Source organism: Musca domestica, unplaced genomic scaffold (genome assembly GCF_030504385.1).
Source record: "Musca domestica strain aabys unplaced genomic scaffold, Musca_domestica.polishedcontigs.V.1.1 21, whole genome shotgun sequence".
In the NCBI taxonomy this organism is placed as follows: Eukaryota; Metazoa; Arthropoda; class Insecta; order Diptera; family Muscidae; genus Musca; species Musca domestica.
In genome coordinates this window covers 5,775,153-5,793,209 of record NW_026712258.1, presented here as the reverse complement: position 1 = coordinate 5,793,209, position 18,057 = coordinate 5,775,153, and the positions used below count along the sequence as shown (strand labels likewise).

General features: G+C 34.0%; 1 protein-coding gene across 2 annotated transcripts in view; it reads left to right on the top strand.

Annotated features, from left to right (window-relative positions):
- Positions 1–4,484: 4,484 nt before the first annotated feature.
- Positions 4,485–18,057, top strand: part of LOC101900819 (ubiquitin-conjugating enzyme E2 G1) — a 54,136-nt gene continuing 40,563 nt past the window's right edge. The window contains exon 1 of one of the 2 annotated variants that reach the window (XM_059122850.1): positions 4,485–4,512. In XM_059122850.1, the coding sequence (XP_058978833.1) occupies positions 4,500–4,512 (13 nt within the window). In that variant the 5' untranslated portion in view covers positions 4,485–4,499. Of the gene's footprint in view, positions 4,513–4,739; positions 4,969–18,057 lie in introns of those variants that run through there. The other variant, XM_059122849.1, reaches the window with a different exon arrangement.

The window sequence follows — 18,057 nt, the reverse complement described above, 5'->3', positions numbered from 1 at the left end:
TCTGTTAAAATTCAACTCACATGGTAGTTCAATAAACATCAATAAACATTACGTAAACCAGACAAAAAATATTGCAACAAATATATTTACGAGATCTCTGGTATACAACCGTTAATAACTTATGATCTGCATCATCAACAAATATTTGCCGAAAAACTCGCCTTCCACGATAATGACCTAATAAAGGAAAGATATAAGGTAGAACAATCAATACGCTGGTCAGGTTCAGCTTACTTATCACCGGTTGGAATTCTTAATGAAAACCTAGAACATACTCCTGATCAATACGCACTGCCGTCCTTTTACATCAACAAATATTTGCCGAAAAACTCGCCTTCCACGATAATGACCTAATAAAGGAAAGATATAAGGTAGAACAATCAATACGCTGGTCAGGTTCAGCTTACTTATCACCGGTTGGAATTCTTAATGAAAACCTAGAAAATACTCCTGATCAATACGCACTGCCGTCCTTTTACACAGGAATAATACCTACAAGAAATATAGGATAGGATATTTATTTATATAAAAAATTAAACCTTAAAAAAAACTTATCATCAACTTTATTTTATATTTATACCCTACACCACAAGGTGGTCAGGGTATTATGTCTTTGTGCATTTGTTTGTAACATGAAGAAGGAAGCGAGATAGACCCATAGTTACTTTTGAGGATCTCCATAGAATCACTTTCTGAGTTGATTTATGCAGCCCGTCCGCCCGTCTGTCCATGTATTCTTGTGAACAAAATGCAAGTCGCATTTATTGCCCTATCCAGATAAAATTTTGCAGAAATCATTTGTTTGGCCCAAGGACGAACCCTATTGAAATTGGAGATAATTGGTCAAAATTTAGATATAGCTCCCATATATATCTTCGTCCGATTTTCCTTTTATTGTGCATCAGTCCGAATAGTATGGAATTTTGCACATACGATCAGATGCCAAATTTGATCGAAATCGGTTCAGATATAGCTATAGCTCCCATATATATTGTTCATCCGATTTGTTATTTTTGTCCTCCGCAGCCGTAATATGCACTCTGTAACAGGGGAAATATATCAAATACAGCTCAGAAATACATTTGCTAAATTTTATCACGATCGGTTCAGATTTGGATATAGCTCCCATATATAACTTCGTCCGATTTACCTTTGATTGCGCACCAAACGTCTAATATTTGCCCAAATGGGATGAAATTTGGCACTTACAATCGAATTGAGTCTAGAAGCCAGTATGTCAGATTTGGTAAGATCGGTTCAGATATAGCTATAGCTCCCATATATACTGTTCATCCGATTTGTTATATTTGTTACCCACAGCCGTAATATGCACTCCGTAACAACGATATTCAGGGAAATATATCGAACACAGGTCGAAAATATATTTGCCAAATTTTATCGAAATCGGTTCGGATTTGGGTATAGCTCCCATATATATTTTACCCGATTTCAATTGTGTCTTGATCCCGGACTTTCGGGTCAAAAATCTGGGGTCCCGGGTCCGTCCCCCAAGAAAAAAATAGTTTCCCGGGATCAGGGTAAAAATACCTACCTCTGGAAAAAATTTCGAAAAAATCTAAGAGTTTTTACTAAACTAGAGTTGTTCCCATTTTTTCAGTATTTCTTTTTATACTATCCGCACGTAGCATATTGCCATATCACTGTTTTTAGAATAATACAACAACCATGGTACAATGATATCAAGGTAGGGCTATGATACTATATGATTTTAATTTTTTTATTTTCTTGGCTTAATTTGTCATCTTTATTTGTTTATGTATGTATGTATAACAGAAAAATTGTTCAGAAAATATTCAAATTCGGGTATTTTCAAAATGTTTATTTCAACGTATGCATCGACAAAATCTAGAGTATTTGTAGCGAAATAATCCTTTAGAGATATAAAGTACATGATTTTGAAAAGAAGTATTGAACTTTCATTCAGTTATCGCGTTTTTCAATTATTTATTCAAAATAAATGCAACAAGTTGTTTGATTTTTCGATTGTTTTGATAGTAATTCTGACATTACAAGCCAAACAGGTAGACCTCTATACTTGCAATTTTTTCAAAGTTGGCCTACATTCTCTTCACTGTACCATGACAACAACAGTTCTAAGTATTTATGTTATCATTCACGATAAAAGATAAATGGAAGATGGTCTGACCTTTTGCTTATCGGACAGTTCATACTTAAATGAGTTTGTAATAACGAAAAACTATCGGAAAGATGTAATAACCGGCCTATGGCTGTCCGATCAGCTTCTTTTTTATTTTTAAACTAAAATGAAGATGCCATCGTGAAAAAATGCAGTTACTACCAGCTACTTTTACAAAAATTTTTGCCATATCTCTGTAAAAAATGCTTATATTTTAAAAGAAAGATGTAATAATGAGAACCCGATGATGTGAACTTTATACTTCACTTTTCCTAAAGTAAGGGATAAAAAAGTGGACTATAAAGGAAAGATATAAGAACGGGGCATAGGCCCGTTCAAGGTAGATCTAACAGGTAACCGCATCGGCGAATTGCTACAACAAAGCAACTTTTGTGGTCCCCTCAAATGTCAAAATTGGCATCTAAGGCGAAAAACATAGATTCGCCATGACATTTAAAAGTTGCGGCAAATTTGTTTCAACCAATCAGAAACGAGGTGTTTGTTTACATTTTATTTTGTGTCCCTCTCGTCGTAAACGAACGTCGCAATAAAAGTTTTTATTGTAAAACAAATAAGAGTAAAATAAGTATTAATTGTAGTATTGCGATATTTTTTAAACAAAGAAACTTATAATGACTATATTTTACTGGTTTAAACCGAAAGTTTTCCGGAACTGCAAATGACAAGAGTCTAATTCTTGCACTACTTCCCGTGATGTGCTTTGGGAATCTTAGATGTTGAGGCTAACTTAATTCTTAAAGCTGCACTCCATTCTAACCTCCTTCCTTCATGTTCTTTAAATTTTTTACTGGTTTCACTCTTAACTTACTCTTAAATTATTTGAAATATTATAAAAAGGTACTTTTAGGGAAGACAACATAAACAAATTTGTTGTTGCATTCATTTAGGGCGAATTCTTCACTACAACAATTCGTTTTGACATTAAATGGTGCCGTCAGCTGGGCTGATGCGATTACCTAGTACATCTACCTTGGGCCCGTTATTACATCTTGCCGATAGATTAAAAAGTGATGTTGTCGGACACATAAATCGTTTTTCATTATTGCAAGTTTCATTTAAGTATGAACTGTCCGATAAGCAAAAGGTCAGACCATCTTCCCTTTATCTTTTAATATAAAAGTTGTGTTCCAGAACCTACAAATTAGTACTAATGAGTGCTAATTCTGCTACAACGCGTTCCCGTACTCCAAAAACTAGCAAAACTTACAGCTCTCTCGAGAAAAAAATGGCGCTGTGTGGTGCACATTTCTGCTTGTTTTAGCTACATGAATTTGGCCGAGCAGAAATGTGAATATTATAAATTTGACATTTAATTGGCAGGGCTAACAAGGTTTAAAAAATGTATTGATACATTTCAATGTTCGCTCGTCACAACAAAAATTAAGAAAACGATCAACTTAAAAACTAAAGGAAAAACTAATAATTGTCGTGCAAAAAACAAAAAGAGGAAATATGGAGCAACTGATGTATTCACTTTTGGATGATTCCAGCAGTGAAGAGGACTGGCTGAATGAGGAATCAGATTATTAATTATTATTATAGATTATTAATTTTAACTTATCGTCTTCAATACTCATTTTTTTATATTGGCGTCCTTTTCAGTAAGGTTTCACCAGTCCGATTTAGACTGTTTACTTTTGGAATTTTGACATTTTATCGCATTTCTGCTAATTTTCCCTTATTTTTTGAGCACACCTAAATGAGAATGACATTTTGAACTGTTCTCTCTTCTGCTAGTTTTACTACTAAAAAAGTACTGGAACACAACTAAAGTTTACTAAATTCATGTTGCCATCTTTTTTATTGATAATGTGGCAATAACAGCAAAATTTATTTAAATAAAAAAATGTATAAAGCAAGTCGTTTATTTTATATTGAAGAAATAAAATTTTTGAAATAAATTTATAATTCAGTTCTTCAATATAAAATAAACGATTTGCGTGGCTTGAGAACATTGATACGTTATAATATTTAAATTTTTTTTTTTTAAATGAGTAAATTTTTATAAGTTTCCTTAACCGACACCAATCGGGTGTGGTTATGACATGCATTTTTCAACAATTTTTACAAACGTGAATATTTTTTTATTCCAAAATTTTCAATTTCAAAATTGGTTTGACATTTTATTGTACCAGCAGCTCCGTCGATGCGACTACCTGTATTCTTTTACCATGCCTAATAAACAAGTAAAGCCATATGTTAATGGATTCATTGTGCGTACTCACTAATAGATTTCTCAAATACCGGTTGTCGAAAAATTTTAAATAATCGGTTTTTATTCTGTGTATGTAGAGCGGTTGAGCCGAATAACTCTTCCAAAATGACTTGTGATGGTAAATAGATCGTACTAAATATCTAAGAATATAATTTGGGAATCAGCTACTACAATATGTAATTTTCAAAATTGGTATAGAATAAATTTATTTACCTCGTCCATTCTATAAAAACTAAGTGTAACAGAATGTTCTATACTATACAAGTTCTTTAAATCAATAAAGGAACACGTCTGAGAGCACCGTACTTATTGTACGAAATTTTTGATTTGCATGCTTCACACAAGTAGACCCTCTTTTCCATCAGTGGTGAAAAGTTCATACAGCCTACTGGTTAATCGTTGGTTTATATTCATTGTGCATTTTATACTGTGCTTGTAGTTCGAATTCATAACCAAAAAACTAGAAAGGGAACTGTTGAAGTGTTATTCCGATCACCAAGTATTTTAGGATTACTCTTTAACACAAATATGTCTGAGCTTCAATCATCGCTGTTACTAAAAAAACAATTGGCAGGTAAGAGGCGGTTTGTAAACGGAACATATTAGAAATGTGATGTGATATGTGTGCATGCATCGGTAATTTTGTCATCTAAAATGTTGAACTTATGGTCATTTTATATCGATATATTATTTGTATTGTATATATTCGGTGCAGTGCGTTGATTTTTGTTCGTGGTGGTCGGGCAGTTAGAAAATGTACACATCATTTGTATGTCTTTGATATGAAAAACACCGCGTGTTCTAGTTTACCGGCCTATTCGGAAATCTTTATATTTTCTCATCGTCTGCAATAACAAAACACTTTCTTTGTTGGTGGTACTCAACGACCTCAGCCTAGTCTTAAAAATGCCGAAAAAAAGAATAATTTCGACAATTTGTTCATAATTCCAATATCTTTTCTGCACCTTTGTTATGTGAGTCACTTCCTTAATATAGTGAAGGGCATTGCCTCTTGTGCGCATAAGAACCAATTAGTCAACACATGTACGACAGAGAAAAAATCCTTTGTCCGAAGTCGAACATATAGGCCAACCCTTAGTTCTGAAAAAGGTAAAGTTGAAGAGATGTTGCCTTTTTATTTTTGCCTACACCACATAGTGGTAAGGGTATTATGTCTTTGTGCATTTGTTTGTAACATGAAGAAGGAAGCGAGATGGACCCATAGTTACTTTTGAGGATCTCCATAGAATCACTTTCTGAGTTGATTTATGCTTGTCAGCCCGTCCGTCCATGTATTCTTGTGAACAAAATGCAGGTCGCATTTATTATCCGATTCAGATGAAATTTTCAAAACTACATTTGTTTGGCCCGAGGACGAATCCTATTCAAATCGGTAAAAATTTAGATATAGCTCCCATATATATCTTCGTCCGATTTGCCTTTTATTGTGCACCAAACGTGTAATGTCAGCCCGAATAGTATGGAATTTTGCACATACAACCAAATTAGGCCTGAAAATAAGTATGCCAAATTTGATCGAAATCGGTTCAGATATAGCTATAGCTCCCATATATATTGTTCATCCGATTTGTTATTTTTGTCCTCCGCAGCCGTAATATGCACTCTGTAACAATATTTTGGGAAATATATCAATGCAGCTCAGAAATATCTTTGCTAAATTTTATCGAGATCGGTTCAGATTTAGATATAGCTCCCATATATAACTTCGTCCGATTTACCTTTTATTGTGCACCAAACCTCTAATATTTGCCCAAATGGGATGGAATTCGGCACATGCAAGTGCATGAGTATAGAAGCTAGTATGCCAAATTTGGTGAAGATCGGTTTAGATATAGCTATAGCTCCCGTGTATATTGTTCGTCCGATTTGTTGTATTTGTTACCCACAGCCGTAATATGCACTTCGTAAAAACGATATTCAGGGAAATATATCAAATACAGCTCAGAAATATCTTTGCCAAATTTTATCGAGATCGGTTCAGATTTGGATACAGGTCCCATATATATCTTTATCTGATTTCAAATTAATTTTGCACCAAATGGACAATAGAAGTCCGAATTTAAAAGATACAAAAGCTTCGGCATATTTAGTCTTTTGAACTTTAAATTATAATTATATTCAAGCGTGTATGATAAAAAATTCTCCCATAATTTAATTTTTAATTTTTTTATTTATTATATTATATTATATTGGCAACAACTCAAAATCGTTGACAACACTCCCTTGTTATTGACAAAATAAGATAAAAATTTGTTTGTATTTTGAATTCTAATTTCGTCTCTTTCGGAAAAATAAAAAATATAGTGTCTCGTCATCAGCATTTTCCACCGGCTCATTTTCATGATCTATAACGTCTGTTACAATTATGTTTTCCGTATTTTTTACTCCAACTGCACGACCTGAAAGCGACAAAGTCATTTGCTTAAAAATACCACCTCCAGTGCTGCTGGCTTCACCCTTATTGTGCACAATTGTTTTTTAGTTTTACATTTTAAATCTTTCCAAACCTAGAAGAACATTAGAAAACTTACTAATAAAAACATAAAAAAATAATTTTAACTTTAACATACTTTTGCCAGTCTCTAATCGGTGACCGTTTACATTTAATTTTGTAGCAATGGATTCCAATCTAATTTAAAATTAGCTGGAAAATGACCTTTGGTAAACCCTTTTGCCAAACATGGGTGTTTTTTATCCAATTCGGAAACCAACATTTCAAATTGTTTTGCTGTTGTTATTTTCATGGTCAAATATCAAATACAAAAAAGTTACAATATCACCATCGACTAAAAAATACAATCTCGACACAATTTTTTAAGGCGACAGATTTTCTTAAAAATCGACTTCACGTCGACTGTTGTATCGAAAATTATAATAGCAATCATTTGTCGCTATCGACAAAAAACGACAACCCTAATATCATTATTGTCGCCTCGACTTCATTTTGCGACGCCGACGACAACCATAATAGGGCCGATTATAATTTTTATGTGGAGCTCTACTAAATTAGCAAGGTGGGGTTGGGTATCATAAAGTCGGCCCAGCCCGACTTTAGGACTTTCTTTGCTGTTTTAAATTTGAGATTACAGCATCTTTTTATTTCAGAATTTAGTTCAAGGGATCGTCGTAGAAAATATAGGGGTCAACTTTAGAGACTTTTCAAAATGAAGTGTTATGCTAATGACAGAGCAAAATTGAATGTCAATATTGGGAATTTCACAAGTTTGATTCCAAAATATACCAATCACGATTCGTGGAACGTTGTTACAGAAATCAGTTGTTCGCTATGTAATTTTGGGAATAATTACACAAAACAACATATTGAAGTTTAAGGTCTATCCTCTCACTCGAAGCCCACTTTTTCCTACTGATGAACTTGTTTTCTTGGTTGCAGCTTTAATCGCATAGAAGCTATAAATGTTTAGGTCGGGTCTAGGATCCTTTTGAAATTTTTTATCATAGGTACGCATTTTTACTCGATTATGGAAAAATATTAATTTCCTTATGGAAAGACCCGGTTACCAGGACATTTAAAATGAATGTTTGGATGGGTAATTTCTTGTATTTCCAAAATGGTGCAAATGTGTCAATATCTTTTGTATACCCTACACCATACTATGGAGGGTATATTAACTTTGTCATTCCTTTTGTAACTCCTCGAAATACTCATGTCGGAACCAACAAAGTATATATGGATGCGGTAGAAAATTAAGTGCACAACTTTTGTTTTAAAAATTGTATTTGTTTGTTTTGTTGTAGTTTATTTAATACTTCTGAATTGTTTATAGAACAGATGTATCTTATGTATTTAAAAAGTACTTAAGACTTATAATAGAAATTCAAAAACTACATAAAATATTGCCAATTCGAGAAATTCGTAATTTTTAAGTGGACAATAAAATAGGTGTGAATAAAATATTATAAAAGTTAAGCAATAATTGGTACATAATGTTTATTTTTTGCATGTTCAATATTATCCATTATTAAAAAAAAGTTGAGTTTAGGGGATATACTCGGATTGAACTGAAATTTTTACCACGTGTAGATATTTTTAAGCTGATTATGGCAAAGTAATTTTTGTAAGGAAATACTCGTTTATTTAACCCGGAAGTTCGGATACAAAATTCGGGTTTTATCAGGTTCTACAAAAATGAAATGTTTTGAAATACATATCTAACAAGTGGTCATATGGTAGGTTGGTTTCAATCGGTTCCGGAGTAATACAAGAAAATTTGTATTTTCGTACCGGAACTTTTTGAAAACCCCATAAAAACTCGAAAATGGGCCCATTATAGAGTACTAAAAACCGCAAACTACATTGTAGCCTGCACTCTGATGTTTCTAAAATGGTGCAATATGTATTGATATCTCTTGTAGTCCCGAAGTTATTAGTGTTGCAAATCATGAAATTGGGATTTTCTCCACTAATATGTATTTAATCTTTATAGCTTTGTAGTACCGATGATATTGACTTTAAAGTCGAATTGCGGTTACTTCCAAAAGTTATAAAGTTTAGAGAAACTGTGGATCGCATAGCCGGTGTGAGACATATCCCAGCGGAGAAAACCCCAAGCCTCGGCCGCAGGCCCGCTACTTACAGAAATTACAATGTTTAGAAAAACTATAGATCGCGTAGCTGGTGTTGGACATACCCCAGAGGAGAAAAACTTAAGACACGGCCGAAGGTGGGCTACATACAAAAACAAGTAAACAAACATTAAGTTCGGTCGGGCCGAATTTTTAATACCCTCAACCTTAGGGTAATGGAAATACTAGAACCAATTGGCAAAAATTATCAAAATACCGAATACCGGGATGTACCGTTATATATATATCTCATTTTTAATACAAACAATCCTAGACATAATATAAATTATTCTGCTAAATTTTTGTAATGTATTTACATTAGTGAAAACACTTTTGTTCAAGTTCGAATGCTTAATGATCTTTATTTCTTTTCATCAACATAAAGCTTAAAACTAACAACCAGTATGTGTGTATGCATGTACAAGCAATCATGTATCTTAATCACTCAATGATAAATAGATGAGAGTAAGAGTAAATGAGACTTGTAACTGCATACAGTAAACAATAATAACAAGAGGAAGAAGATCATATACTGTACATTAGGATGGTTCGTGCTACAATGTGACCATTGTGTATTAGGGTGGAACGCTAACACAAATACTCTATATGCTCCCCCTAAAGTTGGTAATTAATATAAAATGTTAATATACAACATATTTTTTTTTTTTAAGATTATATGACAATTGAAAAACAATAAAAAAAAATTACATTATAATGAAAATTGTTTTCAATACTTGTTAAATTTGTGAATATATAACAATGAAATTCATATTTTGTTACAATGCAAGTAATTGTAAAAAAAAGGTACTAATATTACATTTCAATGAAAAAAAAAAGGATTTTTTTTTTAATTTAAGTATTTGGATTTCTGCCATGATTTTTGACTACTCTACCTCCTTCTCTTGGCCTGAGTTCTCTTCTAGAGTGTATAATCTCTTCCGTAACTTGATTTTCACTAGAAAAATTATCATTATTTACAGGAATTTGTACAGCAGGGTCACTGACGTGTGGATTTTGTTGTCTACGTTGTCCTCGGATTTGATCAAGATGCCGTTTTATGACATAATTGTTATGACTAAGTACGCAGGAATTGGAGGTTTGAGAAGTGAAAAACGAGTTTTGAGTGTTCTGCCAAAGAAAATCTTTGCAGGAGACTCACCAGTACTACAGTGTGCCATATTTCGGTAGTCCATCAAGAACCGACATAAAATTTGGTCTAAATTTGAATTTGTATTTTGATCCAAATTAGCCAGAACAGACTTTTTAAAAGTTTTTACAAAATTCTCCGCCTGCCCATTCGTTGACGGATGTCCAGGGGCAGTCAAAATATGTTTAATCCCATTAAGGGATAAAAATTTTCGAAATTCATGAGAGGTAAATTGTGGAACATTGTCACTAACGAGTGTGTCCACAAGACCATAACGAGAAAACATCTCTCTAAGTTTGACAATCGTAAAATTTGTTGTCATATCTTTTGTTTTATAGACTTCAACAAACTTGGAAAAGGAGTCGACAACAATTAAAAAAGTAAAAGTTTTTGATTGGGCCAGCAAAGTCAATGTGAATTCTACTCCACACTGAATCACTAGGCATCCAAGGAATTAGGGAATTTTTCTCCGGACTAGATTGAAGTTTTTGACATGATATGCAATTGGTTATTAAATTTTCAATATCTTTGTCAAGACCAGGCCACCATACATACGATCTGGCAACAAGGGCTTTGGTCTTAACAATACCCAAATGAGACTTATGAAGTTCATCTAAAATTTTCGTCCTTAGGGTTTTAGGAACTATTGTCCTATATCCCCACAAAAGACATTCATATTCAACTGAAAGTTGGGTGTACTTTTCACGAAAAGGCGAAAGATTTTCGTCTTGACAATTTACTAACGTGCCATCCAAAACACAGCTTGCGACTTTAGATAAAATTGGGTCACGCCTCGTTTCACGAGATATATCTTTAAAATTTAAACTCAAATTATTCTCTTGAGATTCAATAAAATTGACATAAGAATTTTTACATTTTTGAGGCATTCTAGAAATGCAATCAGCTTCATTTTTAACACCTTTGACGTGTTCGATGGTGTAAACAAATCCTGAAAGGATTAATGCCCAACGCTGCATCCGGGCCGACGCCATAATAGGCAAACCTTTGTCGCCACCAAAAATATCCAAAAGTGGACGATGGTCCGTTCGTAATACGAATGGATTTCCCAACAAATACTGGCGAAGTTTTGTAACACAAAACACAATAGACAAAGCCTCTTTCTCAAGAGTACTATAATTTTTCTCACTTCTGGACAAAGCTCTTGAAACAAAAGCAATTGGTCTTAGACCATCAGGAAACTTTTGAGATAAAATACCTCCTACAGCGTTATTAGAAGCATCAGTGGTCAAAACGATTGGCAGATCAGCGTTAAAATGAACCAAAACTTGGTCTGAGGTTATAGCCTTCTTAATGTCCTCATAGGACTTATTGCATCTTTCTGACCAATCGAATTTCACATCTTTACTCAACAGGTTATAAAAAGGCGACATAATATGCGCAAAATTGTTAATAAATTTAGAATAATAGTTTGCCATACCGACAAAAGCTCTCAACTCAGAAACATTTTTTGGAACAGGAGCAGAAATCACACTCGAAATTCGTTCATTATTCTTACGGAGTCCATTTTTATCAATATTAAATCCTAAATAGGATATCTCAGGTTGTAAAAACAACGACTTTTTAACATTAAGTTTCAATCCTGACGATTGAAGCTTTTGGAGGACTAAGCGTAAGGTTCTTATATGCTCTTGCATATTCCTACCAGTGACCGTTATGTCATCTTGGTAAACTACAACATATGGGATATCTCTAAGAAGATTCTCCATAGTTTTCTGAAATATAGCCGCAGCTGTTTTAACACCAAAAGGCAAACGTTTGACTTTTAAAGTCCCTATGTGTGTACTCCAAGAGCAAAGTAGTTGGGAATCATCATCTAGAACAAGTTGATTGTAAGCATTTGACAAATCAAGCTTCGTGAAAAGTTCACCTCCCTCCAATGATGCGAAGATCTCATCAATTCTGGGTAACGGATATTTAAAATCCAACAAACATTTATTTAGGGTAACTTTATAGTCACCACAAATTCTCAAATCGCCATTAGGCTTCAAAATTGGAACTAATGGAGTTCCCCAATCCGAATTATCGACAGGTTCCAAAACACCAGATTTAATTAAATCGCGTAATTTAGTTTCGACCTTACTTTTCCAAGCCAGCGGTAAGGGTCTTGGTTTGCAAAAAATAGGAATCGAAGTTTCTTCAACTCTCAGAGAAATTTTATTAATATTAAACTCTCCCAATTTTTCCTCAAAAACACTCGAAAATTCATTTTTAATTTGATTAATAATCGTTGAATTTGAATTTTGGCAATCTATTTTGTTGATTTGCAACAATTCAAAGTTAAATGAACGTAAAAACGTACGACCTAATAAAGGTGGATTCGATGAATCTACAACAACAACAACAATCGACTTTGTTTTATCTTGAAAAGTAACCGAGGCATCATACTCACCCACTAGGTTCAACTTATCTCCACTATAATCAACATATGGCACAAGGCATGGACGAAGCATCTCCTTAATATTATTCTTCTCAAGGAACGACTTAGGCAACAAAGTACACGGAGCACCTGTATCACAAACTGCTCTCAATTCGACACCATCAATGACAACTGGAAGAGAATATACTCCACTAGATTTGCACTCCGACACACTAAAAATTGAATAATTAAAAACATCATTATCATCATCATAATTATCGTGATCATTAGAAACATAATTGACACTTCTCTTTTTGTTGTAGCAAACAGAAGCAAGATGTCCGATTTTACCACAAGAATGGCACTTGCTATCTTTGTATTTGCATGCCTGCGATTTATGGTTACGCCAACCACAATGCGAACACACAGGCTTTCTATCGTTCTCTGCTTTGTTGTCTCTGCTACCACTGCTACCATTGCCTCTGCCGCTGCCACCTCCATTGCTTCTATTACCGCTGATCTTGTTACCAGCGCCATTTGCATTAGCAAAATTTTTCTTCACAAATTTTTGCTTGTTTAAATAGTTCACTGAACTATGCTCAGCCTCTGCTGCCCTTGACACCATTTTGGTTTCCATTATCATGGCTTTCCTCAATGCCATTTGTATTCTTAAATTTTCGTCCTCTTCACACAGCCTTTCAAAAATTTGACTTGGCAAGCCCATAACAAATTGGTTTAAAACAAAGGCTTCCAAATGAGTACCAAATTTACAATTAAGCGCCAACGACTTCACTCTGGCATACCACTCAGCAACGGATTCATTTTCATTTTTGGTTGCCACATGAAATTTTTTTCGTTCGCTGAACACAATTGTAGGTGGTGTGTACTGTGTGTCCAAAATTTCACATAGCTCCTGATATTTCTTAGTGACAGGAGAATCGGGACTACACAAACTATGCAACACATTATATGCCACCGCACCAACCGCTTTTAATAAAATCGACTTCCGCACATTGTCATCGGTGCAATTTATTTCACAAAAGTGGATCTCCAAGCGTTCTTTCCACACGCTCCACGACTCCACACTAGGGTTGAACTCTGACACATTCGATGTCTGGAACACAGCAATCTGGCTGGCATTAAAGCTTTGATCTTGCATCTTTATTTTAATTTGTTTAAATTTATTTGTGGCTTAAATTTATTTATTTGATTTTGATTTGTTCGTAATAACGTTCCTTTTTTTTTTCGTTTTTATTTTACCTAGTTTTGGTAACTGTCTTCACAAATTATTTTAATTATATGTACATACATATGTATATTCAAGTTCTTTTATTTGAGGTTATTGAACCACGAATTATGTTGTTGTTGCTTTAATATTCTTCCTCGTCGCCAAATTGTAATGTATTTACATTAGTGAAACCACTTTTGTTCAAGTTCGAATGCTTAATGATCTTTATTTCTTTTCATCAACATAAAGCTTAAAACTAACAACCAGTATGTGTGTGTTTATGTGTGTATGCATGTACAAGCAATCATGTATGATTTTAGCCACATTTACCAATCGTATTGTCTGAAAATCCACACACGGAGTTCTTTGTGAAAGGGCTCACAAAGGGCCCTGAAACGGAATTGTCTATATAGGTCCACAATATCGTATATCCCCCATATAACGGTACTCCCCTATATTCGATATATTGATGATTTTAGTCACTTTTTCCAATGGAATTATCTGAAAATCCACACAAGGAGTTCCTTGTGAGTACTTTACACGCAGACATAGATTTGTCTTTATAGGTCCACAATATCGTATATCCCCCCATATATCGGCACCTTCCTATATTAGATATTTTAAAGATTTTAAAAGAATTTTTAATGGATTTTATTTTTTTGAAAATTTTCTAATTCGTTCCAAATGGTGGAGGGTATTTAAAGTTCGGCCCGGCCGAACTTACTGCTTTTTTACTTGTTAGGTTTTTTTTTCAAAAAGTACTGGTTCGTTGAGAGTTTAGTTCGCTGAAAAAAATTGGCTATTCTTACTCCACATATAAGAAGTTACTGAAATCACATTCAATATTGAATGTGATGCATAAAATTATCTTGTTGTTGTGGGATCCCTAACTTTATTTTAATTTTACAATATTCATATGGCGGGGGCCATTCTCATTCTTATTATTGTTAATTTCTTTAATTTGTCTATTCTATCATAGTTTAGCACTATTTTTAAGTTAATCTTCCAATACAAGTATAATTGGCCTTCAGTGGCTTTATTTGTATTGAATGTAAATAAATAAAATGAAATGAAAAAATACCAATTTTCTTGCATTATTCCGGAACCGGTTAAAATAATCCTATCATATGACAGCTTGTTGGATAGGTAATTCCATAAGCTTTCAAATGATAACTGTTTTGTAGAACCGGATAAAAACCGGATGTTGTATTCGCACTTTCGGGTCAAATAATTGGGTAACAGGGTATTTCACCCACGAAAAAATTAATTTTCCTTAATCAGGTTAAAAATACCCACCTGCGGTAAAAATTTCGAAATGATCCGAGCATTTCCCCTGAACTCAACTTGCTCCAAGATCAGGAGACTGGCTTGGCCACTCAATAAATTACAAATTATATTCCCGAAACCATGCGTTCACCAACTTCGATGAGTGCTTTGGGTCATTATCCTGTTGAAATATCCATATTAGTGGCATATTTCCTCCGCACATTGTAGCCTGCACTCTGATGTTTCTAAAATGGTGCAATATGTATTGATATCTCTTGTAGTCCCGAAGTTATTAGTGTTGCAAATCATGAAATTGGGATTTTCTCCACTAATATGTATTTAATCTTTATAGCTTTGTAGTACCGATGATATTGACTTTAAAGTCGAATTGCGGTTACTTCCAAAAGTTATAAAGTTTAGAGAAACTGTGGATCGCATAGCCGGTGTGAGACATATCCCAGCGGAGAAAACCCCAAGCCTCGGCCGCAGGCCCGCTACTTACAGAAATTACAATGTTTAGAAAAACTATAGATCGCGTAGCTGGTGTTGGACATACCCCAGAGGAGAAAAACTTAAGACACGGCCGAAGGTGGGCTACATACAAAAACAAGTAAACAAACATTAAGTTCGGTCGGGCCGAATTTTTAATACCCTCAACCTTAGGGTAATGGAAATACTAGAACCAATTGGCAAAAATTATCAAAATACCGAATACCGGGATGTACCGTTATATATATATCTCATTTTTAATACAAACAATCCTAGACATAATATAAATTATTCTGCTAAATTTTTGTAATGTATTTACATTAGTGAAAACACTTTTGTTCAAGTTCGAATGCTTAATGATCTTTATTTCTTTTCATCAACATAAAGCTTAAAACTAACAACCAGTATGTGTGTATGCATGTACAAGCAATCATGTATCTTAATCACTCAATGATAAATAGATGAGAGTAAAGTAAATGAGACTTGTAACTGCATACAGTAAACAATAATAACAAGAGGAAGAAGATCATATACTGTACATTAGGATGGTTCGTGCTACAATGTGACCATTGTGTATTAGGGTGGAACGCTAACACAAATACTCTATATGCTCCCCCTAAAGTTGGTAATTAATATAAAATGTTAATATACAACATATTTTTTTTTTTTTTAAGATTATATGACAATTGAAAAACAATAAAAAAAAATTACATTATAATGAAAATTGTTTTCAATACTTGTTAAATTTGTGAATATATAACAATGAAATTCATATTTTGTTACAATGCAAGTAATTGTAAAAAAAAGGTACTAATATTACATTTCAATGAAAAAAAAAAGGATTTTTTTTTTAATTTAAGTATTTGGATTTCTGCCATGATTTTTGACTACTCTACCTCCTTCTCTTGGCCTGAGTTCTCTTCTAGAGTGTATAATCTCTTCCGTAACTTGATTTTCACTAGAAAAATTATCATTATTTACAGGAATTTGTACAGCAGGGTCACTGACGTGTGGATTTTGTTGTCTACGTTGTCCTCGGATTTGATCAAGATGCCGTTTTATGACATAATTGTTATGACTAAGTACGCAGGAATTGGAGGTTTGAGAAGTGAAAAACGAGTTTTGAGTGTTCTGCCAAAGAAAATCTTTGCAGGAGACTCACCAGTACTACAGTGTGCCATATTTCGGTAGTCCATCAAGAACCGACATAAAATTTGGTCTAAATTTGAATTTGTATTTTGATCCAAATTAGCCAGAACAGACTTTTTAAAAGTTTTTACAAAATTCTCCGCCTGCCCATTCGTTGACGGATGTCCAGGGGCAGTCAAAATATGTTTAATCCCATTAAGGGATAAAAATTTTCGAAATTCATGAGAGGTAAATTGTGGAACATTGTCACTAACGAGTGTGTCCACAAGACCATAACGAGAAAACATCTCTCTAAGTTTGACAATCGTAAAATTTGTTGTCATATCTTTTGTTTTATAGACTTCAACAAACTTGGAAAAGGAGTCGACAACAATTAAAAAAGTAAAAGTTTTTGATTGGGCCAGCAAAGTCAATGTGAATTCTACTCCACACTGAATCACTAGGCATCCAAGGAATTAGGGAATTTTTCTCCGGACTAGATTGAAGTTTTTGACATGATATGCAATTGGTTATTAAATTTTCAATATCTTTGTCAAGACCAGGCCACCATACATACGATCTGGCAACAAGGGCTTTGGTCTTAACAATACCCAAATGAGACTTATGAAGTTCATCTAAAATTTTCGTCCTTAGGGTTTTAGGAACTATTGTCCTATATCCCCACAAAAGACATTCATATTCAACTGAAAGTTGGGTGTACTTTTCACGAAAAGGCGAAAGATTTTCGTCTTGACAATTTACTAACGTGCCATCCAAAACACAGCTTGCGACTTTAGATAAAATTGGGTCACGCCTCGTTTCACGAGATATATCTTTAAAATTTAAACTCAAATTATTCTCTTGAGATTCAATAAAATTGACATAAGAATTTTTACATTTTTGAGGCATTCTAGAAATGCAATCAGCTTCATTTTTAACACCTTTGACGTGTTCGATGGTGTAAACAAATCCTGAAAGGATTAATGCCCAACGCTGCATCCGGGCCGACGCCATAATAGGCAAACCTTTGTCGCCACCAAAAATAGCCAAAAGTGGACGATGGTCCGTTCGTAATACGAATGGATTTCCCAACAAATACTGGCGAAGTTTTGTAACACAAAACACAATAGACAAAGCCTCTTTCTCAAGAGTACTATAATTTTTCTCACTTCTGGACAAAGCTCTTGAAACAAAAGCAATTGGTCTTAGACCATCAGGAAACTTTTGAGATAAAATACCTCCTACAGCGTTATTAGAAGCATCAGTGGTCAAAACGATTGGCAGATCAGCGTTAAAATGAACCAAAACTTGGTCTGAGGTTATAGCCTTCTTAATGTCCTCATAGGACTTATTGCATCTTTCTGACCAATCGAATTTCACATCTTTACTCAACAGGTTATAAAAAGGCGACATAATATGC